Source organism: Fistularia commersonii, chromosome 32, assembly GCF_037954325.1.
Source record: "Fistularia commersonii isolate RoL2024-O1a breed Wild chromosome 32, RoL_Fcom_v1.0, whole genome shotgun sequence".
NCBI classification, from domain to species: Eukaryota; Metazoa; Chordata; class Actinopteri; order Syngnathiformes; family Fistulariidae; genus Fistularia; species Fistularia commersonii.
The window spans coordinates 10,819,656-10,843,599 of NC_141315.1; the positions used below are offsets into that span (position 1 = coordinate 10,819,656).

Genomic DNA, 23,944 nt, shown 5'->3' on the forward strand with positions numbered 1-23,944 from the left:
AGGGTTCATCCGAGTTTTATTCCCAGCGGAGAGGAGAAAATACGTCCGTTCTGATGAACGAGGGGTCGTTTTTCATTGTATTTTTTGTTTGTTTTGGTTTGGACCGGAACACGCCGAGTATCACGTGACTGAAGCGGGACTGAAGGATCCGCCTTTCTTGCCGGAAGCTGAGATGGCGCCTTCAAAATAAGACGGTATGAACGTCGGCGGTCATGTCTTAATGCAGTTAAGTGTATTTTAAGTGTATTTTCTGCAACCAATAAACCTTTATAATTATCCTCATAGTATTCTATGACACAAGTATGCAGTGATTGTTTGATACTTATTTCAACACAAACGGGGATCAATACAGGAACCTTATTATGGTTGAATGCGGGCTGGCGCATTATCCCAACTTAATTATATTCAGTTAATTCTGGAATTTTGCGGCTAATTAGCCGTGGAAATGTACAGAAGAAGCATGGAGTCAGAACACTATTAAGTTTGATTGGATTAAACGACTAACTGTATATTCCAACAAAAGTAGCCGTACATAAAAGCAAGCTCTATCAAAACCATCAAAACATCACTTAAATAAGACTTTTAATTGTAGAATTTTCTACGTGTAAATATATAAATTCAAGAATAACTGACGCTTTTGAAACATTAAACGCGACACTAGCTTTACTTTGAAATCTCAACCGGAAGCCGCACCCTTAGTAACGCAGGCAAACTTGACATCGCAAGTTAAGCTAGCGAAAGGTAACATTAGCTTCGCGTCGCCCCCAGCGTCCCCCGCCTAATGCAGTGAGAAGACCCCGTCAAACGCCTCCGGATCCCCGGTAGACCCACCAGGACCTCCGGCGGGATGATCCCCACCGAGGACGCGTCCGCCCGGAAGCGGGAAATCGAGGACAAACTGAAGCAGGTCGAGTAACCGAAGCCTACCGGCCGGGGACGGGCTACTTCCGGTCCCCAAAAATCGGGCTCGTTTTCAGGGGGCGAGAGGGTAGAAATTGTCACGTTCTGTTGGAATAAAGTTGTGTTTTTTGTATTTTATTTTGCGTGATTTAAGTGAGTGACAAGCGCTGCTTTTGTCTTCCAGGAGCAGGAGACGCTGTCCTTCATCCGGGACAACCTGGACAAGAGCGATCAGCTGACCAAGGGGATGGTATGACGTCACACACACACACACACACACCTTTTTCACTGTTATTATTATTATTATTATTATTATTATTATTATGACTTTAATCTTTTGTAATGGACAAAAGCATCTGACAAGGTGCCAAGAAAGGAACTCTCGTATTGTATGAGGAAATCTGGACTGACAGAGCTGTATGCTAGACTGGTGCAGGACATGTATGCTCGCTGTGAGACAGTGGTGTGGTGTGCTGTAGGGGTAACAGAGAAGTTCAAGGTGGAGGTGGGACTCCATCAGGGATCAGCTCTTAGCCCCTTCTTGTTTGCAGTGGTGATGGACAGGGTGACAGAGGACGTTAGACAGGAATCTCCATGGACCATGATGTTTGCAGATGACATTGGGATCTGCGCTGAGAGCAGAGAATAGGTTGAGGAACATCTAGAGAGGTGGAGGTATGATCTGGAAAGGAGAGGAATTAAGGTTTGTCACAGCAAAACAGTATATGTGTGTGAAGTAGAGGACTCGGGTGGAACGGTGAGGCTACAGGGAGTGGAGATCAAGAAGGTGGAGGATTTCAGGTACTTGGGGTCAACAGTCCAGAGCGTGGGAGAGTGCGGAAAAGAGGTGAAGAGACGGGTTCAAGCAGGTTGGAATGGGTGGAGAAAAGTGTCAGGGGTACGAAGAGGTAGAAGACTATCAGTCAGAAGGAAAGGAAAGCTGGAGGAGACACTGGTGAGATGATCTACAAACAGTGACAATGAATAAAAGACAGGAGAAATGAAGATGTAGAGGTTCTCTTTTGGGGTGACCAGGGTGGACAGGATCAGGAATGAGTCCATCAGAGGAACAGCACATGTTAGATTTGTTTTGGAGTTGGAGAGAAGGTCAGAGATGGTTGGGTCATGGACAGAGGAGGTAGTGTGAATATATTGGTGAATATCTATGCCGCATAGAATGCAACATAAAGTGAATATACATTCTCAATCAGTCCTTTAGCCAGTAAATGCAAAGCATGTCCCCTTGAATCCCAACCCACTCCTCTTTCCATCACACTTTATTGAACTTAATCGTGCATCGGTGACATTTAACAAGCATGAGGAAACATAAGGACGCTTATTTTGTGTCCAGTCAATAAACTGTAAGAATAAACCAGAGTAAAAGCCTGTCATTTGAGGAAAAAAAAAATTGGCAACGGGAATATTATATGTATTTATCTCAATGGATCGAAGGGAATATCATTCATAAAATGATGCATTTTTTGGATTTTTCCATAAGTTTTTAATTTTTTTTTTTTATAGAATTCAAAATCGTTTTTAATGAAGGTAAAAATTTGGGGGACATTTTTGCATTCTGTTTTTGTGTATGAAGAACTTGGCCAAATCTTAAAATAATACTGACACTGGGTTCATCTCTTGCATTTCCTAAAAGTAAACCAAATGTTGTTTCATCTCTTGACAGTTAACTTGGTAATGATGGAAATTTTTTCCATTTTATCCATTTTTGAGTTTTAGCCCAAAAATGGTGTACTTTTTCACAAGAGAAAAATATATGGTCTGTGGTTTCAATATTGTCTTCACAAAATGTACAAATATTATCTTATTACAATTAAAGCATAACCCCAATCATTCTTTAGATGGCTAGATGTTATTCATCATTTTAAAATGCATCTCTTTTGCTTTAGGGGGTAAAGGTAGAGTCATATGCATAGTTCTCAGTTTGGCGGTCGATTCCTTATCAAATTTATTTCAAATATCATTTTTGTTTTGATGTCTAGGGAATAAATTCTCTGTAAAACACTTTCTAATAAAAGAGTCACTGGATTTTCTGTCCAGAATTGAACCTCTATCCCAGCGGTCGGCAACCCGCGGCTCTTCCATCTTTACACTGCGGCTCCGAGCGGCTTGGGAAAATAAATGATAAATATTTAATTGAAGTGTATTTCATTTGTGTTAATTCCTTTTTTTTTTTACTTTTAGTTCTAAGTTGGAAGATTATTGTGATCTTGAAATATTAAATAGAATTATATTTATTATTTTTCGCCGCTCAAAATAGCGTCACACTGGCGGAAGCCGGTATACCCGCCGGCCGGTAAAGACCCGATTTGCAGATGCTGTGCGCAGAAGTTCAGGAGCAGAAGTCCCATAAACCCGGTAAAATAAATATTTATGAAGATATTTTGCAAATATTTATTTTTTATTGTTTACTGACACAGTGATTTTTTTTCACGATTTATTCTTAAAATTTAGATCAAGGCTCCGCTACACGCTCTGAAAGCCCAAAGCTCAAAATGAGTTCATTACATAAATAAAATTCAATTTTCTCCGTAATACTTTGTATAAACAAGTGTGTATTGTGTTGCTTCTGAAATTCGCAAAGTGTAAAGGTAATAAAAAGCAATATATCCAGTGGTACCTTTATTTTAGACGTCAAAAAGTAATTGCGTCTCCCAGTGTTTTCTTTTCCGAGTAAACCGAGTCCGAATGGCTCTTTGGGTGTTAAAGGTTGTCGACCCCTGGACCAGAGGGATAGTGAAGGTAAATTGCGGTTGTATGGTTTGGTGTGTGTGTGTTTTTTGGCGTGGAGTACAAATGCAATGTTATTCCACAAAGCTGACCTTTGACCCGACCGTGCCGCCAGGTGTCCATCCTGTCGTCGTTCGAGAGCCGCCTCATGCAGCTGGAGAACTCCATCATCCCCGTGCACAAGCAGACGGAGAACCTGCAGCGGCTGCAGGAGAACGTGGACAAGACGCTGTCGTGCATGGACCACGTCATCAGCTACTACCACGTGGCCAAGGACACGGAGCGGATCATCCGGGAGGGGTGAGGCGGCGGCGGCGGCGTCGTCGTCGACGGGGTCAAACGGGATCTGAACCCGCTTGTGTTTCAGGCCCACGGGACGTCTGGACGAGTACCTGGTCTGCATCGCCAAGATCCAGAAGGCCGTGGAATATTTCCAGGACAACAACCCCGACAGCCCTGAACTCAACACCGTGGTAACGTGTGATTACCTCTTTATTACACGCTTACGACCGTGTAGTGAGGCGGGGCGTCAGCGTCCGACATCTGGGGGGCGGCGTCTTCGGACGTCAGACTTGCGAGATGAAGTTTTTTTGTTGCTTTAATCGATATATACCAATAATAATGATGTAACATCATGCACAAAATGAATTGATAATTAATAAAAAAATTTATTATACTAATATATTATAGTAGCATTTATTTTTTTCACTTTACAGTGAACTTTTAACTAATTTAAACTTTAAACTTTTTTATACGAAGCAACTTTAAAGTCAAGCAGCGCAGAACCCCTGAAAAACACACGACTCGACAAAATGCAAATTAAAAATATTTACTTTTCGGTGCAACAACAAATAAACTATTAGATACTAGAATAATCTTTTAGCTTTTTTATAGGTAACAAATTTAAAGTGAAACACAGGATCCCTGAAAAACACACGAAATATAAATTAAAATCTTTACAGATCTACAAAAAATAAATTGAAAAATTCGAAACAATTTTAGCTTAACAATTTTCAACAAATTTAAAGTCAAACAACAACACAGAATCCCTAAAAAAATGCAAAACAACAAAATATAAGTTAAAAATATTAACTCTTCAGAACTCACAAGAACTTTTAACTATTAAAATTCAACTCGTTACCAATTTAGAGTGAAACAACACAGAACCCCTGAAAAACACGCCAAAAATATAAATTAAAATATGTAAAACGAAAAGAAAAAGATCAGCAGTCTCTACTGAAGATCGTCATTTAGAAACACCAAATGCCTCGACTTTGAGGGACTAATTCGGCTTCTTCTGTCAGTGATTATCTGACCTGTTTTCATCACTACCGGGTTCCTGACCCTGCAGAAAGCTCGCTTCGAGAAGGGCAAGGAGCTTCTGGAGGCCGAGTTCCGCAACCTGCTGGCGCGCAACAGCAAGCCGGTCCCGCCCGTCCTCATCCTGGACGCCATCAGCCTGGACGAGGAGCTGGAGGTCCAGGAGGACGTGGTGCTGGAGCACCTGCCCGAGTCCGGACTGCATGACATCATCTGCATCTCCGGCTGGCTGGTGGAGTACGGACGCAACCAGGGTGAGTCCTGGACCCGGACCTGGACCCGTGGGGGGGTCCTCATCAACTTCCTGTTTATGGTCAATGAACTTCCTGTTCATATTAAACAAACTTCCTGTCCCTCATTAATGAATATCCTGTTCAAACTGTATGAATTTCCCTTTTATTTTTAATTAACATCCCGCTCTAAATTAACAATATTCCTGCTTATGTTCCACGGACTTCCTGTCCCTCTTCACTGAACTTCCTGTTCATTTTTAATGAGCATCATGTTCATAATGAATTATCTTCCTGTTTGTACTCACGGGTGAACTTCCTGTCCCTCTTCAATGAACTTCCTGTTCAAACCGTATGAATTTCCCTTTTATTTTTAATTAACATCCCGCTCTAAATTAACAATATTCCTGCTTATGTTCACCTGTTGATACTCAACGAACTTCCTGTCCCTCTTCACTGAACTTCCTGTTTCTTTTGGTTGAATTCCCGTCCGTCTCAGGCCATTTCCATCCACTGTAAATACAAGTATTTGTCGATGAAGGCCAGACGTGCACCCAGATGAGTGACCCTTCTCCCTCCTCCTCTTCTTCCTGCAGACTTCATGAACGTCTACTTCCAGATCCGCTCCAACCAGCTGGATCGTTCCATCAAGGGCCTGAAGGAACACTTCCGCAAGAACAGCGCCTCCTCGGGGGCGCTCTACTCGCCCGCCGTGCAGACCAAGCGCAAGGACACGCCCACCAAGAAGCCCCCCAAGAGACCAGGTCAGCGCACACACACACACACACTAACACACACACACACACACACACACACACACACACACACACACTCTTGTTGATTCTTAGCTCCGCCCCTTCACCGTGTTTGACCAATGACCATCCAGCCACATCACTGTCTCAGCTAACTCTTCATCTTCTTCTTCTGTAATCCCTGTTGTGATGACAGTCTACATCCCAGGTAAACACCGTGTGTGTGTGTGTGTGTGTGTGTGTGTGTGTGTGTGTGTGTGTGTGTGACAGCTTTCTGTCTGTGACCTTCTCTCTCCGTCTTTTCTAATTCTGCGGTTTAACAACTCGTAAACGCCGTATACAGGAGTACACAGGAGTACTCTGGGAAATACTGCAGAAACACAGTAGAATGAAGTATAACATGAGGTAGAATGGACAGGAAATAAGACAAAATGTTGTGGTAAATACTGTCAAAGTATTAAGTAGTTGTAGTAGAAATACACTAAAAGTACTGCGAAAACACAGTAAAAGGGAGTAAAAATAATAAGTACACTGAGCTGGAAACAGTGATATTGGATGATTATTGGTATAATATACACATAAATATTTCAAAATTGAGCAGAAAATTCTGTATAACGAGGTAGAATATTTGATTCATTTTGAAACATGAAGTGAAAAGAGAGGATAAATATGGAAAACGAAATAAAGTGGAGATACTGATGAACTCACGCAGAAGCTGTAAATACTGTATATACATTTTTTTAATATATGAACATATTTAAAAATGTTCTTTAAAAAAAATATATATTTACTGGACTATTGAGTGTATGTATAATATAAGCTGCACCAGCTAAAAACAGCTAAATGAATATATGTGCACATACATAGGCTGGGAACATGAGATATTTACACAGAAACATTTATTTAAACTTTTTATTAAATGCATCCCGGTAACATCCACAAATACAGTGCCTGTAACACGGCTGAGGAAGAAGATGAATAATAAGATTTCACAGATGTGATGACGCTAAATGTTTTGATGGCGTGAAGCTCATTAGGCTTAAAAGAAAACCATAAGTGTTCAAAGCGTGGGAAAAAAGAAGCGGCTTTTTTTAGTCCAGAAATGACGGTACAATTTAAAAAAAAAAAAAAAAAAAAAGCTCCACTGAAAACCGCTCAGACTTCCGCTGATTGTGTGTGTGTGTGTCTGTGTGTGTGTGTGTGTTTGATCCACAAAATACTAATCCAACCCCCCCCCCCCCGATCAATATCTGATATTGAGGCTGATTGTAATGGCCGGTTGCCAATCAGCATACCTGATCAGTTGAGGATCTGATGGGTTTATTGATCCATCAGATTTAATATAGTCCAATGCCAGTTGATGTCATTTCGGTGTCTGTGATTGGCCAGCTCGGGTTGTACTTGCTGAAAGTCGCTAGGTAGCTTAGCACACTGAATCCTGGCCTATGGTAAGGGTTAGCCTGCCGAGCTCAAAGGTCATCAAGCACACATCCCTGACATGCGGGCGATGTCACAGTGATGTCACACACCCCAAAGCGGCGGCTCGCCGCTGGCGGTCGGGTTTCCGGCCGACTTCCTGTTTCACCACATTCACGCGCACAAGTACAAGCTAGCAAGTCTTAAAACGCCTGTTTTCTCAATGGAGTTCTGCGTCCTTCCCCCAACGCCCCGCCTCTCCTGTAGCACCTGTAAAGACACACAATCAGAGTATTCCCGACCCTCTAAACACGCCGTCTGTACTCAGCGGCGCCGAGAGCGTCCATGTCGGCCATGTTGTCTTGTGTCTACCGCCGCCGCCACGTGTCTCCACGAGCTAAACTACAAAGATGTGTGTGCGTAGCCGTAGCCGCTGCTAGCTAAAGTGTTTTTTCCGCATGTGTGTCAGGGAGGAGGAACGGCGTGGCTGCGGCAAACAGCGCCCCCTAGTGTTCACGGCGCGTCACTGCGCCCCGCCGTCCCTCCTCCCATCTGTTACCATGACGACTGTTCACTGCATTCATCTAACCTGTTTGCTCTGCTCTCATGTGAAAGTTGTGTGTGTGTGTGTAGGGGGGTGTTTGGACATGTGGTGTGTTTTCAGTGTATTTGTGTAGCCCCGCCCCCTGACCCCCCCCATCATGGCTGCCTCGGTGGAGGGATGCGGTGTTTCGGTGTCTCATCACTCACTTCCTAGCTCTTCTTCTTCTTCTTCTTCTTCTCCCCTCCTCCACCTTCTGGACCTCTCCTCCTCTTCCTCTTCCTCTTCCTCCTCTGGACTCTGGGACCCCCCCGGCGGGACCTGGTCTCTGTGGGACCAGGGACCATCCGCAAGGCCCAGAACCTTCTGAAACAGTACTCACAGCATGGGCTGGATGGGAAAAAGGGGGGCTCTAACCTCACGCCTCTGGAAGGTAAACACCCCCGTCTGATCTTCGCTCTTCCCCCCCCGTCCCTCCTCCTAAACAAACAAAATGCCTTGAATTGACGTCGTTGAAAATTCAACCATCATTTGCCTCATTTGATCAGTTTAGACATAATCCTATGGATATACCTGCTTTTCTCTCTCTATATATATATACATATATACACACACTGTAACTATAAATACACTGTGTATATGTATGTATATATAAATATATATACACACACTGTAACTATATATACACTGGGTATATGTGTGTAAATATACATATATATATACACACACTGCACTAATACGGTGTAATATATACGCAACTATATACACACAGTGTATATATACATACTGCACTACTACAGTGTAATATGTAAGCAACTATATATGCTGTGTGTATGTATATGTATATACATGTATGTATATACACATGGGATTATGGCCATTGTGTAAATTCAGATTATTAATCCCAGGTATGGGACGCTGATGTGCGATTTATGTCCAGACTGACTTCTGATATGATTATCATAATTCAGAATTGATTATTGATCACGGCTGGCCTTTCGATCAGCATCCCCATCACCCCCCCCCCCCCCCCCCCCCCCTCCCTTTGCTCGGTGCCTGGTGGTGGTTAGATCTTTCCAGGTTCAGGTTTGCACCCCCTTCACCCCCCCGGTCCTGACCTCTGACCCCCAGCGGTCTGACCGGCCCCCCGTCTCCCCCCCCTCCCCCACCACCAGGTTTCGATCACGACCTGCGGGTCAAACTGCACTCTGACACCCAGAGCGAGAAGCACGGGACCCCTGCAGGTGAGTGGGGGCGTCGCCGGGGGCAACCGGACCGCGGGGTCCCAGAGCAACAGACGATTATTGGTTATTGATAAATAATATATATATTTTTTAAAATAATAATCAATTAGCTATCATAATATTTATTAAAATAATGATGGTGAGAATCGGTCAACAAAAATTATTATTATTATTATTAGCATGATCATCACCATTATTATTATATGTTATATATTTTTATTACTATTATTAAATCATCATTTTATTTGTTAATATTGTATTATTATTAAAGTTTTGTTATTATTATTATTGTATTAATACCACCGATAATAATTATGAACCTAACTTGTTTTTATCATTGTTCTAATTCTAAGAAAATGAATCATGATAAGAATAATCATAATCATTTTGATTTTTATTATATAAAGTATGGAGTATAAGAAAAAAGTCATTCAATTGAGAAAATAATATTTTAAATAATAATAACTGATGCTGGAAAATGTTGATATGTATTTATTATTTATAAATAAATAAGTATATATATCTATGTATATATGTATATATGTATGTATGTATGTATCAGGTGATGTCATGTAACTTTGTTCTAATAGACACTTTTGGGATTTGAGTGTTTTGAGAAAATAATATAAATATAAAAATAAATATAAATGGAATGAATAGTGAAAGTGGCTCAAACAATATAATTAAAAATGGAATTTTAAAATATATTATAAATAGAGAGGATCTAAAGTATAATTGCCGATAATACATCTACGGCTCAGTTCCTGGAGAACCTAGAGAACCTCCTGTCGGACGGAGATCCGTGATTGGACGGCAGCCTCTTGACATCATCTGCCCCCCACCAGGGAAGGAGGACGTCCTGGACATCGAGACGGACTCGTACATCCACTGCATCAGCGCCTTCGTCAAGCTGGCGCAGAGCGAGTACGCCCTGCTGACGGAGATCATCCCCGAGCACCACCAGAAGAAGACCTTCGACTCGCTCATCCAGGTGAGAGATGCCGTCACCGCTGACGGACGTCCATGTTCTCCATCTTCGGTCCAAAGCCGCTCAGAAGGTCCACATGAGAAGCCTAATAGTCCATAGGTGGGATAGTGTTGAGATGCTGGTCCAGGACCTCCTGCCGACCTCCTGCTCCCCTGTCCTCAGGAGGCTCTGGACAACCTGATGCTGGAGGGCGAGAACATCGTGTTGACGGCCCGCCGCGCCATCATGAGGCACGACTACTCGGCCGTGCTCACCATCTTCCCCATCCTGAGGCACCTCAAGCTCAACAAGTCCGACTTCGACTCCACGCTGCAGGTCCCTGCCGGCTCCCGTCGCCCGCGGCGACCGCACGCCCGCCGCGCTGACGCCGTGTGTTTCCCCGAGCAGGGCACGGCGGCGAGCACCAAGAACAAGCTGCCCACCCTCATCACCTCCATGGAGACCATCGGGGCCAAAGCGCTGGAGGAGTTCGCCGACAGCATCAAGGCAGGAGATGCGTCAGCAGATGGTCGCCGCCGATCTTACCTGCGCGTCATCTGACACCTTCTGCCTGCTCCTCAGAACGACCCGGATAAAGAGTACAACATGCCCAAGGACGGGACCGTCCACGAGCTCACCAGCAACGTGAGTAGGCTCCGCCCCCTGCCCCGCCGTCGCCATGGAAACCGCCCCGCCGCTCATCCCTCCCCTCCGTCTCCATCGCAGGCCATCCTGTTCCTGCAGCAGCTGCTGGACTTCCACGAGACGGCCGGCGCCATGTTGGCTTCGCAGGGTACCACACACACACACACACACACACACACACACACACACTCTGCACGCGCACGTTTTTACACACTTCCCCTGTTAATGTTCAGTTCCACTCAGACACACCAGGGGGCGCCAGAGAGACACTGCTCTGTTATCTTACACTGCTGCCTGTGTGTGTGTGTGTGTGTGGGTGGGTGTGTGTGTGTGGGTGTGTGTGTGTGTGTTCTGGTGGGTGGATGGATGGATTGATTGATGGATGATGGCACATGAATGGATGGATGGATTTATTTTAGACAAATGGATGGATAGATGATTGATGGATGGATGGATGAGTGGACTGATAGATAGATTAATGGCTGGGTTGATGGATAGATATATAGATGGATGGATGGATAGATAGATAGATAGATAGATAGATAGATAGATAGATAGATAGATAGATAGATAGATAGATAGATAGATAGATGGATGGATGGATGGATGGATGGAGTAGGTGATGGATGGATGGGTGGATGATAAATTAATGGATGAATGAATGGATGGATGGATTGATGGACGGATGAGTGGATGATGATAGACAAATGGATGGATGAATGGACTGATAGTTAGATGATGGATGGATGGATGGATGGATGAGGTTCCTCTCCTGCTCTTCTGGCTTTGCTCTGCAGTTTCTCTCTGATCTTCAGATCTCCTGGTCTCAAGTACTTCTACTTTGTCCAGCAGCATCTGAAGGAGCGTCTCCTTGGCTTCCCTCTCATCCCTCCATCCTCCACCTTCCCCCTCATCCCTCCATCCTCCACCTTCCCCCTCATCCCCTCTTCACCTTCTACCCCCTCATCCACCACCTCCCCCTTCACCCCCTGGTCTAGTATCTCCTCTGTCTCTGCACTAACGAGTCCTTTCTAACCTTGTTGCACTTCTTCCTTCTTCTCTTCTCTTGTCTCCTCCTGCTCCTCCTCGGCCCCTTAGTGCTGGGCGACACTTACAATATCCCCTTAGACCCCCGAGGTAAGACCCCGACGCCCTCGTGACCCCCGGACAGCGGAACGGGGTTGGGGTGGGGCGGCCATGTTGGAGAAGGAGAAGGGGAAGGCGGGGTTAAAGGGTCGAGGTGGGACGGAGTCTCCGCTTCCTGTCGTTAAAGTTAGCTTAGCATCGAGGTCGTAGTCCCCGCCTTGAGTCCCGCGCGGCGGTGTAGTCGTAGCGGCGTGTTCTTGAAGTTCTCCCGTAAGAACCGCCGCCCTCCTTGCAGAAACCAGCTCCTCGGCCGGGAGCTACAACTCGGACTTCAACAAGAGGCTCCTCAGCACCTACATCTGTGAGTCGCTGCCGCCGCTTCATCTCGCCTTCTCCGCCCGTGCGGCTCACCTGATGTGGTTCCTGCAGGCAAGGTGTTGGGGAACCTGCAGCTCAACCTGCTCAACAAGTCCAAGGTGTACGAGGACTTGGCTCTGAGCGCCATCTTCCTCCTCAACAACTACAACTACATCCTCAAGTCCCTGGAGAAGTGAGCGTCCGCGGTCCTCCACGTCTTACTCCACCTCTATATTTGCCAAGCTACGACTGTTCCTCTGTGATCTGCTCTTGTCTGACTCCACCCTGCAGGTCAGAGCTGATCCAGCTGGTCACCGTCACCCAGAAGAAGGCGGAGGACTCCTACAAGGAGCTGATGGAGCAGCAAATCCAGACGTACCAGCGCAGGTGGGCATGGCCTCCATCATTTCCTGAGTCCTGAACCACTTCCTGTCCGTCCGCTAACCCCCCCCCCCCCCACCCCCGCAGCTGGCTGAAGGTGACGGAGCACCTGACGGACCGGAACCTGCCCGTCTTCCAGCCCGGGACCAAGGTGGAGTTCCATCCTCTTTGCTGGAGATCAGGGGTGTCAAACTCAGTTCTCATGGCGCCGCATGCAGCCCGGGTAGATGTCAAGTGGGCCGGACCGTTAAAATAATAGCATACTCAGCAATAAATAACCAAAATATCATGTCTTTCCTCTGTTTTGGTGTAAAGAAGTACAAGGACATGAGGAACCTTATATTTCCTTTGACAAAAGTGCAATTTACTTCTATCATTCACATGTTTGCAGTGCAATCATGTGATCATGTGATCCCACTGATCGTACAAAGGCACAAAACTTTAACAAGTAATTGGTATTGAAAAATATAGTAATGCACTTTAAGATTAAATGAGACTTATAAAGAAAGGGATTTTTAAACCATTTACACATGTGCATATAAAAACTAAATTGATTCCCTGCCTTCACCTTACACACTAAAGAGAGTGCTATTAAATGTGTAAGGATGATAATATTCACCTGTAAATGTGTAAACTTCATACATGAAACATGCAAACACATACAACACATACTGAAAATGTATGGAGTTGCATGAACAGTAGAATTCCAACATACTAGTTTGTAGTGAAGCTGGCGACGAACATTAAATTGCACATTTTCACCAGCAATTAACTAGCTGGCTTTTATCGCTGCTTCACTGATTTCTCATCTCTGGGTGAAAGTGGACGCTGTTTCCTCAGACCTGCCAGTGATTGGTTGATCTTTTCTCTGCTCAGTTTCTTTGTAAGATGTCATATTTTTCGCTCTGATGAGTCTCGTAGCAGCGCCGAATATTATATTCCTTAAATACCGAAACTTGTGGCAAACGCGCCGAGCACAAAGGTTTCCCGTGCGTCTCCGTAAATAAGTGGACGTATCCATTTTTATTTGAAAATTCTACACTCTTTATCTACTTTTCTCTGTTTTGATAACATTTTGTCTAATGAGGGCGTAGCAGGAGGTGGAGAACAGGGTGGAAACAACGTCATAACAAGCATCAGGTGGTGCACCGATACCGTCTGCTGATTGGTCCGTCTCAGTGATGCGGATTGCTGCCTACTCTGATCGGAATAGTGCGCCCCCTAGTGGGGAATTCTTGAATTGCATTTAATTTTAAGAAAAAGTCCTTGTCTTTTATGCATTTTTTCACTTTCAAATTATCCTGTGGGCCCGGTCGAACCCCCTTGCGGGCCGTGTGTTTGACACCCCTGGTCTAGAACCTGCTGCTGCTTATGTCAAGTGTTGCCATGGTAACGAGAGTGATCTTATCTCGCCGCCATCTCCTCAGCTGAAGGACAAGGAGCGCCAGGTGATCAAGGACAAGTTCAAGGTGAGCGACGGACGGGGCTACCGCTCCCGCGGGTCACGGAGTACCGTGGACTAACGGAGGACTTTGTGGTCCTCAGGGCTTCAACGAGGGTCTGGAGGAGCTGTGCAAGACCCAGAAGGGCTGGGCCGTCCCAGACCAGGAGCAGTGCCGCTCCATCCGGCAGGCCCAGAGGAGGGCCGTGTCCGACGCCTACCGCGCCTTCCTGCACCGGTAACTGCTTCCTTAGAACCCTCTCGGAGAAGTACTTCCCGCTCGCGGCCTCTTACTTCCTGCCGATGTTCTCCTCCTCTCGGCCCCCCAGGTGCGCCAACATCTCCTTCACCAAGAACCCGGAGAAGTATCACAAGTACCGTCCGGAGGAGGTGGAGGAAATGATCGAGCGCCTCTTCGACACGTCGGCCTGATTCCTCCTTCCTTCCTTCCTTCCTTCCTTCCTCCTCCTCCATGTTTTGCACAGGTGTATTTATGTCACGTCGTCATGACGACCACGGCCTCCTCCAACCCGAGCGTCAGGATGGAAAAGGGACTTAAGTTTTGGTCGGGCGGCAGGAAATGGACAGGTGGTTTCCATGACGACAACCCTCTGATAAAAATAATAAAAATTGAAATGTTCAATGTTTTTTTTTTAGTTTTTTTTTGACTTTCTGTGGAAGAAAAAAAGAAAATAGTTACATTTAATGACAAATATGAGACACTTTTAACCCAAATACTCCACCCTTCTTCCCTTGAATTCCCTGATACTTCCCTATCTATAAAATTCACATTTTTAAAATTAAAAATGACAAAATATACATTATGAAACAAATTAAGTACAAATAATAAAAGTACTCGTGATAAATATATTTAATATTTGAGAAAGATAAATAAAAAACCCAAATATATATAATTAAAAGTAATTAAAATGACAAATGTTTATAAAAATATTTAAGGAAATGATAAAACATTGAAAATACTGAAATATGAAAAAATTCAATTTTATAGAAGACGATGTATAATAATGTACAGATTGAAAAGGTGTAAATTATAAAAAGATAAAAAAAACTGAACAATATAACATGATTTTTATTGTCAAATAAAATTGAATTAATTCAATAAATCTGATAAAATATTTTTAAAGACCATTAAAGTTATCATGAATCTCATGAAAAAAATGCGATTGAAAATATTACAGTTATGGAATAGAATGACACAAGTAAAAAAAAAACATTAATAAAAATCAGATTTAACCAACTTTTATTTTTATACATTGTAATTTATACATACATACATGCATACATATATATATATATGTACATTCATACATACAGATGCACACATATACATTTATACATGCATATATACACACATTCATACATGTTAATATATATACATACATACAAACAGACAGACAATGGATACATACAAACACACACATATGTAAATGTACATGCATAGATACACACAAACATTCAAACATACACATCAGAACAGGTATATATACATACGTATATATACACATTCAGACGTACATACATACATACATACGCACATATATACATGTGACCATACATAAACATTCATAGATAGGTACACACAAACATACATACATACACTTACACATACATATGTATATATACACAGTCATACATACGTAGATACAAACATACATAAATACATGCATATATATATATACACACATTCATACATACACTCATTCACACATACATACATGTGAACATACATATATACATACATACGTACACAGATACATACATGTAAACATACATACATATACACATATATAAATATATATATACATACACACATACATATATAGATGCGAACATACAGTATGTATGTATGTATGATTGTATGTAAGTATGTTTATATGTTTTAATATATGTATTATATATATATATATATGAATGTGTATATATATTCATATATATGTGTATATACATATGTTTGTATACCTGTATGAATGTATGTATGTATGCTCACGTCTATGTATGGGTGTATGTATATATGAATGGATGTCCATATTTAAGTATGTATGTATGTATGTTTGTATGTTCACATCTATGTATGTATGTATGTATGTGTGAATGAATGAATGTATGTAAGAAGGTATATATATATATACATATGTAGGAATACGTGTATGTATGCATGTATGTTCACATGTACGTGTCAATGAATGAATATATGTACGAAGGTATGTATGTATTTATGTATATATGTATGCATGTATGTATGTAAGCATGTGTGTATCTTTGCATATATGTATGTATGAATTTTTTGTAAGTATGTACATATGTGTGTATGTTTGTGTTTGCATGTATGTCCAAATTCATGTATGTATGTGTCTATGAATTAATTAATAAATGAATTATATATATGTATGTATGTATATACGTTCACATGTATGTATGTCTGTTTGTATGTATGAATGAATGTGTATATTTACATATGTATGTATGTATGGATGTGTGTATGTATGTATTTATGAATGTGTGTATATGTATGCCTATGTGTATGCATTGATGTATCAATATGTGCATGTATGTATGTATGCATGTATGTTCACTATGTATGTAGGTGTGAAGATGTATATATATACATATGTATACATGTATGTATGTATGTATATATGTATGTTCACATGTATGTATGTGTGTATGTATGTATGAATGAATGTGTTTATGTATGTATGCATGTATGTTCACATGTATTTATTTATGTGTGAATGAATGAATGAATGTATGTATGCGTATGTATGAAGGTGTATATATATGCGTGATTGTATATATGTATGTTTGTGTTCTTCTACACATGTATGTTTATATATGTGTTTGTGTGTATGTTTGTATATATGAATTTTTATGTCTTTATGTTTGTATGTATGTATATATGTATGCTCACGTGTGTGTATGTATGAAAGTATGTATTAATGTGTATATATACGCATGTATGTATATGTGTATGTATGTATGTATGTATGTAAATATATATGTATGTATGTATGTTCACATCTATTTATGTGTGTATGTATGAATGAATGTATATGTGTATGTATATGTGAATGCATGAATGTATGTACGAAGGTGTATATATATATACGTATGTAGGTATACGTGTATGTATGTATGTGTGTATGTATATATGTATGTATGCATGTATCTTCACATGTATGTATGTATGTGTGAATGAATGAATATATGTATACGTGTTTGATGTATGTATGTATATATTTATGTATATATGTATGCGTGTATGGATGTAAGCATTTGCGTATCTTTGCATATATGTATGTACGTATGAATATATTTTTGTATGTATGTGTTTATCTATTTATGTATATATATGTGTGTGTATGTTTGCGTTTGCATGTATGTCCACGTTCATGAATGTATATGTGTATGTATTTATTAATAAATGAATTATATATGTATGTATGTATATATGTTCACATGTATGTATGAATGAATGTGTATATTTACATATGTATGTGTGTATGTATGCATTTATGAATGTGTGTATATGTATGTATGTATGCCTATGTGTATGCATTGATGTATCAATACGTGCATGTATGTATGTGTGTATGCTTGTATGTTCAGATGTATGTATGTATGTATGAAGGTGTATTTATATACATATGTATACATGTATGTATGTATATATGTATGTTCACATGTATGTATGTATGAATGTTCACATGCATGTATTTTTGTGTGAATGAATGACTGTATGTATGGTGTATATATATACATATGTATGTATACATGTGTATATGTATGTATGTATGTATGTATGCTTGTATGCATGTGTGTATGTGTGTGTGTATGCTTGTATGTATGTGTGTGTGTATGCATTTATGTTAACATGTATGTAAGTATGTGTGAATGAATGAAAAAATGTATGAAGGTATGTATGTATGTATGCGTATATGTATGTAAGCATGTGTGTATCGTTGCATGCATGTTTGTACATATATTTGTATGTATGTATTACTCTATTTATGTATATATATGTTTGTCTACATTGTGTATGCATTATTTCCACATGCATGTATGTATGTCTGTATGTATTAATTCATGTATGTATGTATATATGTATGTATTAATATATGTATGTTCATATGTATGTGAACATACATATATTAATATGTTACAATGTTACAATATGAATGAATGTATGTATGAAGGTGTATATATATGTGTGTATATATATATATATATACGTATGTGTGTATATATATATATACGTATGTGTGTATATATATACATATGTATGTATGCGTGTATGTATGTGTGTATTCATGTATGTTTGTATGTATGTGTGTATGCATTCATGTATGTTTATATGTATGTGTGTATATTAGTATATATGAATTTTATGTCCATATGTATGTATTTATATCTGTGTCCTCACATGTATGTATGTGTGAATGCATGAATGTGTACATATGTATGGATGTATGTATGTGTGTATGTATGTGTGTATTTACAGTCATGGCCAAAAGTTTTGAGAATGACACTTCCACAAAGTCTGTTCCTTCAGGGTTTTTATGCCTATATATTTGTATGTATTTGTGTATGTATATATGTATGTATTTTCACATGTATGTATGTGTGAATGAATGTAAGTATGAATGTGTGTGTATATATATGTGTATACATAAATGTATGTACATATGTATGTGTGTATCTATGTATATATATGTGTATGTATGTATTGATTTATGTATATATATGTGTGTGTGTGAATGTATGTATGTTCACATGCATGTATGTGTGTATGAATTTTTATGTCAATATGTATGTATGTATGTTCACATTAATGTATGTGACTGAATGTATTTAAATATTAATATGTATATATACGTATGTATGTATAACTGTATGTATATATACTGTATGTATGTATGTATGTATTTATATATGAATATTTGTACATATATATGTACACATAATGTATTTTTAAAATTATTCACATATATATGAGTACATATGTGTGTATGTATTAACTTATATACATGTATGTGTGTGGATATGTTTATACATGTTTGTATATATTTCTATGTGTGTATGTTCGCATTTTTGTATGTTTGAATCTGTGTTTGGATGCAGATGTGTATATACATACATGTATGTAAATACATTTTTCATTTTTGACACAAATGTATATGTCTGTACAAGTGCTTGTATCTTCACATGTGTGTAAGTATGGATATACATATAAGTGTTTTTGTACGCCTGTAAGCATGTTTTTGTATATATTTATATACATGTATAGATACAAATGTATACACATTATGTATGTACAACTGTATGTATATATGTATGCAAGTATGTATGTATGTATACAAAAGTATGTATTTTTTACGTTTGTATGTATGTACATCCGTACATAAATACAGACATGCATATATGTATGTTCATATGAGTGTATGTATGTATATACATACACACAATATCTACTACAATTTCTATTTAACTTTTGAATTTACACTTACAACAAACATTTGAACAATTAATTCGTTACAGGAAATGACGTAGTTCTTTTTTCTAATTTTGGACCGATGTTATAAATTGGGGGGCGTGGCCAACGAGCGGACCGGAAGTGGAGCCGAGCTAACAGCACTAGCAGTAGACGCAGTGGAGTGGGACGCCGACCACGAGTCAAAAACATTTAACTTTTTTTCTAATGAAATTGCTACAGTTCAATGAAAGAGTAACTGGTCCCCAATCCAAAATCCTCAGAGAGAGGAAGTGAAATTTGTAACCGTAATTTTGACTCATTCATAGGTGAGACGCAGTCGGGCAGCAGGTAAGAGGCTAGTAGCATTAGCATCGAGCTTCTTTGCTATCTCTGTTCAGGACAGACCTGTGAACGTTCTGTGTTCAGTTCTAAAGTGTGTGACCACAATTAAATGTAAATGTTGTGCAGCAGTCCTTAGCCCAAACTTTCTTGAAATATTTGCCTATTAGTCTGCATTTTGACAAAAAATTCCCAGATGACATTGTGGTGTGTAGTGGGACCAGGGAAGAGATGGACGGAGATCCGGCTCCCCACCAATCAGGAGCCGGCTTCCTTCGAGACGCTTTTTTTTTCTCCTAAAGGCGCACATGATTGGTCAATATGCGTGGTGTCGTCACTGTGTTGGCACTTGGTGTTTCTAAATGCCAATCTTCAGTAGAGACTGCTGATCTTTTTTATTTGTTTTATACATTTTAATTTATATTTTTTGCATGTTCTGTGTTGTTTCAGTCTGAGTTGGTTAAAAGTTGATTGGTAAATAGTTAAACGTTCTTGTATTTTATAGTTTATTTATAGCACTTGTGTTAATATTTTTAATTATTTTATTTTGTAGTTTTGCATTTTTTCAGGAATTCTGTGTTGTTGTTTGACTTTAAATTTGTTGAGTGTATTAAAAGCAAAAATTGTTTTGTATTTTATATTTTATTTTTTGTAGATCTGTAAATATTTTAATATATATTTCGTGTGTTTTTCAGGGATCCCGTGTTTCACTTTAAATTTGTTATGTATAAAAAAGTTAAAAGTTTATTCTTGTATTTCATAGTTCATATGTTGTTGCACTGAAAAGTAAATGTTTTTAATTTGCATTTTGTTGTGTCGTGTTTTTCAGGGATTCTGTGTGGCTTGACTTTAAAGTTGCTTAGTATAAAAAAGTAAAAAGTTGAAATTAGTTAAAAGTTCACTGTAGAGTGAAAAAATAAAGGCTATTATAACATAGTAGTATAATAAAAAATTTTTTTAAATTATTGCTTCATTTTGTGCATAATGTTACATTATTGTTCGTAATATATTGATTAAAGCAACAAAAAAAGCCAAAAGAGCCGGTTCTCTAAAAAGAGCCGTAATTCCCATCACTAGAAGGGAGAAGATGAGAGGAAAGGGGTTCCCAGAAAGTTTTAAATGGTAATGTACCCAACTTTATCTCCCCAACATTTGGCACTCAATCCTGTTAAATCACTCTTGCTCTTCGATCAGACCTGTAAAACAGACAGTCAATCTATATCTTGCTGCAACGGTCTGAAGTTAGTCAATTCTGTTGTTCTGTCTGCAAGGTTGTGGGATGTTTTTTTTTTCCCAGGTTCCCGTTCAGCACATGAATTTTAAAGATTGCAATCATGTAATTAGGTCATGATATGATTCATTTAATCTTTTTTAGTTTTCTGCATGAAGTATAGAAGTTAACATTTTTAAACCCATTTACCCCAGCAGTGGCGTAACATCTGCTGTGATCTCCTCGAGGGACTCAGATAGTTTGGTGTGGATTCGAGTCGCACCGACTGGAGAGTAACTTCATTTATGACAAAGCCGGAGCTCCACATCTATGGTCCTGTACTGTCCAACCTCAAAGTTGAATAAAGTTCTCAGCGTCATTTCTGCTTTACTTTTTGCGTTATTTATCTCTCTATATAATTTCAATGATGATAAAAAACATAAATATGTTTCCTTTTCTACCGGGGACATTCACACTGTAGCCCCCCGCCTCCGCGGGTGGCGAGGGGTGGCCGGCGCCCATCTCTCAGCCTATAGGGCCGCCCTGTTTGCACAGGGCCATTCACACCATTCATTCCTAGGGACAATTTACAGTTGCCGATTAACTTAAATGCATGCTTTTGGCCGGTGGGAGGAAGGGAAGAACCCACGCGGACACGGGGAGAACATGCCAACTCCACACAGAGGCAACTGCACACAGTAGTTGCTGTGGGGCTTGAACCCGAGTTGCTTTGCTGTGAGGCCACAGCTCTAACCGCTGCGCCACCGAGCCGCCCAACCAGAAACTATTCGGATGTTATATTTGACATCTAACTACCAGTGGGACTCCAGAGCCGGACCTTAATACGATGCATTTCCATTGATACTTTCTGTGTGATTTTGTTGTCAGCATGTTCAACCATGAAGTATTTGATAATAGTTAATTCATTCAGCTCTATGATGTGTTATTTTTTTGAGGAGTGTAGCTGTGTGTCAATTTGACCTGAGTTCTTCCAAGGAATGTAGTAAAATAAAGGGATAAATGTAACTTATTTCAGTTCCAGTGATTCCTTTTGTTTGTTTTGAGCATTAGTATCCTTCAGATGAAATCCAATGCATACATACATACATGCATACATACATACATACATACATACATGCATGTACAGATGTTTGCAGACATACACACAAACGAATTTGAATACATGCATACCGATAAACAAATACAATAACATTATTTTATTAAAACATACATAGATATAAATACATACACATATTCAGAAATACAAATAGACATGGTAATGTACATATATATATACAAACATACATAAAAATGCAAACATACACAAATATATAAACAGGCATACATACATTAATACATATATACAAACATGCATAAAAATGCATGCTAATAACATACACATGTATATATAAGCATATAGACGTACACACAAGCCTTCATACAGGTATATATACATACAATGCAACATACATTCATACATACATATACAAACAAAAATACAAATACATAATAAACATACACACACATACATACAAACATGCATACATAGGTACATACATACATATATGCAAAGATATAGACATAGAAATGCAAACATACATATAAATATACATACATGAATACAGGCATACATACATATACATACATACACACATTCATACATACATTAATAGGTACATACATACTGGGGACCACACACTAATGCATACATGTATACAAACATAAATACAAATACATAATAACAAACATACACACACATATATATATAGACATACATACATACACGCATGCATAAATACATACATATATACACACATACATACATACATACATACATGCACACGTAGATACATACATACAGACACACATACACACACTCATACTGACATACTGTACATTTATGCGTACATATATTCATACACACACACACACACAAACACGCATACATACATACATACATACAGACAGACAGACAAAAATGCACACACTCATACATACATACTCACATATATACATACATATATACATAAAAATGCATAAAAACAGACATACACAAAAATGTATTAACATAGAGACATACATGCATTCATATATACACAAATACATAGATACATGCATACATATATGGGAATATACATACATACAAACATACATACATACGTACATGTAAACATGCATACAAACATACATGTAAACATACATACATTCATACAAACATATACATACAAACACACACACACTCACACATACATAAATACATGTATACATTAATATATTCATGCATACAAACATACATACAAAGATATATACATAAAAATGCAAACATACAAACACACATATATATAAACATACATACATACATACTTAGATACACACATAAAATACATACATACAGACATACATACATTTGTACATACATGTAAACATGCATACAAACACACATACATACAAACATATATACATACAAACACACACACACTCACACATACATGCATACATATATACATTCATATATTCATGCATACAAAAATACAAACATACATACATATATACAAACATATATACAAAGATATATACATAAAAATGCAAACATACAAACCTACACATATATAATACACCTACACACATACATACATACATACATGTAAACATGTATACAAACATACATACATACAAATAGACACACACACACACATATATACATACATACATACATATATACATGAAAACGCATACATAGACATACAAACGTATGTATAAACATACAGACATACATACATGCATACATACATACACACATACAGACATACTGACAGACATGCAATTACTCATATATATACATACTTACATACATACATACATATATACAGACATACACA

The 23,944-nt window shown here is 39.3% G+C and overlaps 1 protein-coding gene and 1 long non-coding RNA gene across 10 annotated transcripts; both read left to right on the top strand.

The window, feature by feature from the left end:
• The first annotated feature begins 92 nt into the window (after nucleotides 1–92).
• exoc7 (exocyst complex component 7) lies at nucleotides 93–14,665 on the top strand. Of its 9 annotated transcripts, XM_086140098.1 has the most exons (22): nucleotides 93–194; nucleotides 769–907; nucleotides 1,085–1,150; nucleotides 3,761–3,945; nucleotides 4,013–4,118; nucleotides 4,997–5,219; nucleotides 5,792–5,959; nucleotides 6,144–6,155; nucleotides 8,245–8,337; nucleotides 9,994–10,139; nucleotides 10,299–10,451; nucleotides 10,524–10,622; nucleotides 10,698–10,760; nucleotides 10,842–10,908; nucleotides 11,859–11,897; nucleotides 12,142–12,207; nucleotides 12,276–12,396; nucleotides 12,495–12,590; nucleotides 12,672–12,735; nucleotides 14,012–14,053; nucleotides 14,130–14,263; nucleotides 14,355–14,665. In XM_086140098.1, exons 2-22 carry the CDS (start codon nucleotides 848–850, stop codon nucleotides 14,455–14,457), a joined length of 2,106 nt encoding a protein of 701 aa, XP_085996224.1. In that variant the 5' UTR covers nucleotides 93–194; nucleotides 769–847; the 3' UTR covers nucleotides 14,458–14,665. The 9 variants fall into 9 exon arrangements, with proteins under 9 accessions (XP_085996224.1, XP_085996226.1, XP_085996232.1 ...); XM_086140100.1 differs by lacking the exons at nucleotides 93–194; nucleotides 8,245–8,337 and adding an exon at nucleotides 9,080–9,148 and having other exon boundaries at nucleotides 700–907; XM_086140106.1 differs by lacking the exons at nucleotides 93–194; nucleotides 6,144–6,155 and adding an exon at nucleotides 9,080–9,148 and having other exon boundaries at nucleotides 700–907.
• A 4,993-nt stretch (nucleotides 14,666–19,658) lies between these two features.
• On the top strand, nucleotides 19,659–22,088 carry LOC147215493 (uncharacterized). The gene is made up of 2 exons (XR_015104209.1): nucleotides 19,659–19,864; nucleotides 20,052–22,088. It is a non-coding gene; the product is annotated as an uncharacterized LOC147215493 (long non-coding RNA).
• Nucleotides 22,089–23,944: the final 1,856 nt, after the last annotated feature.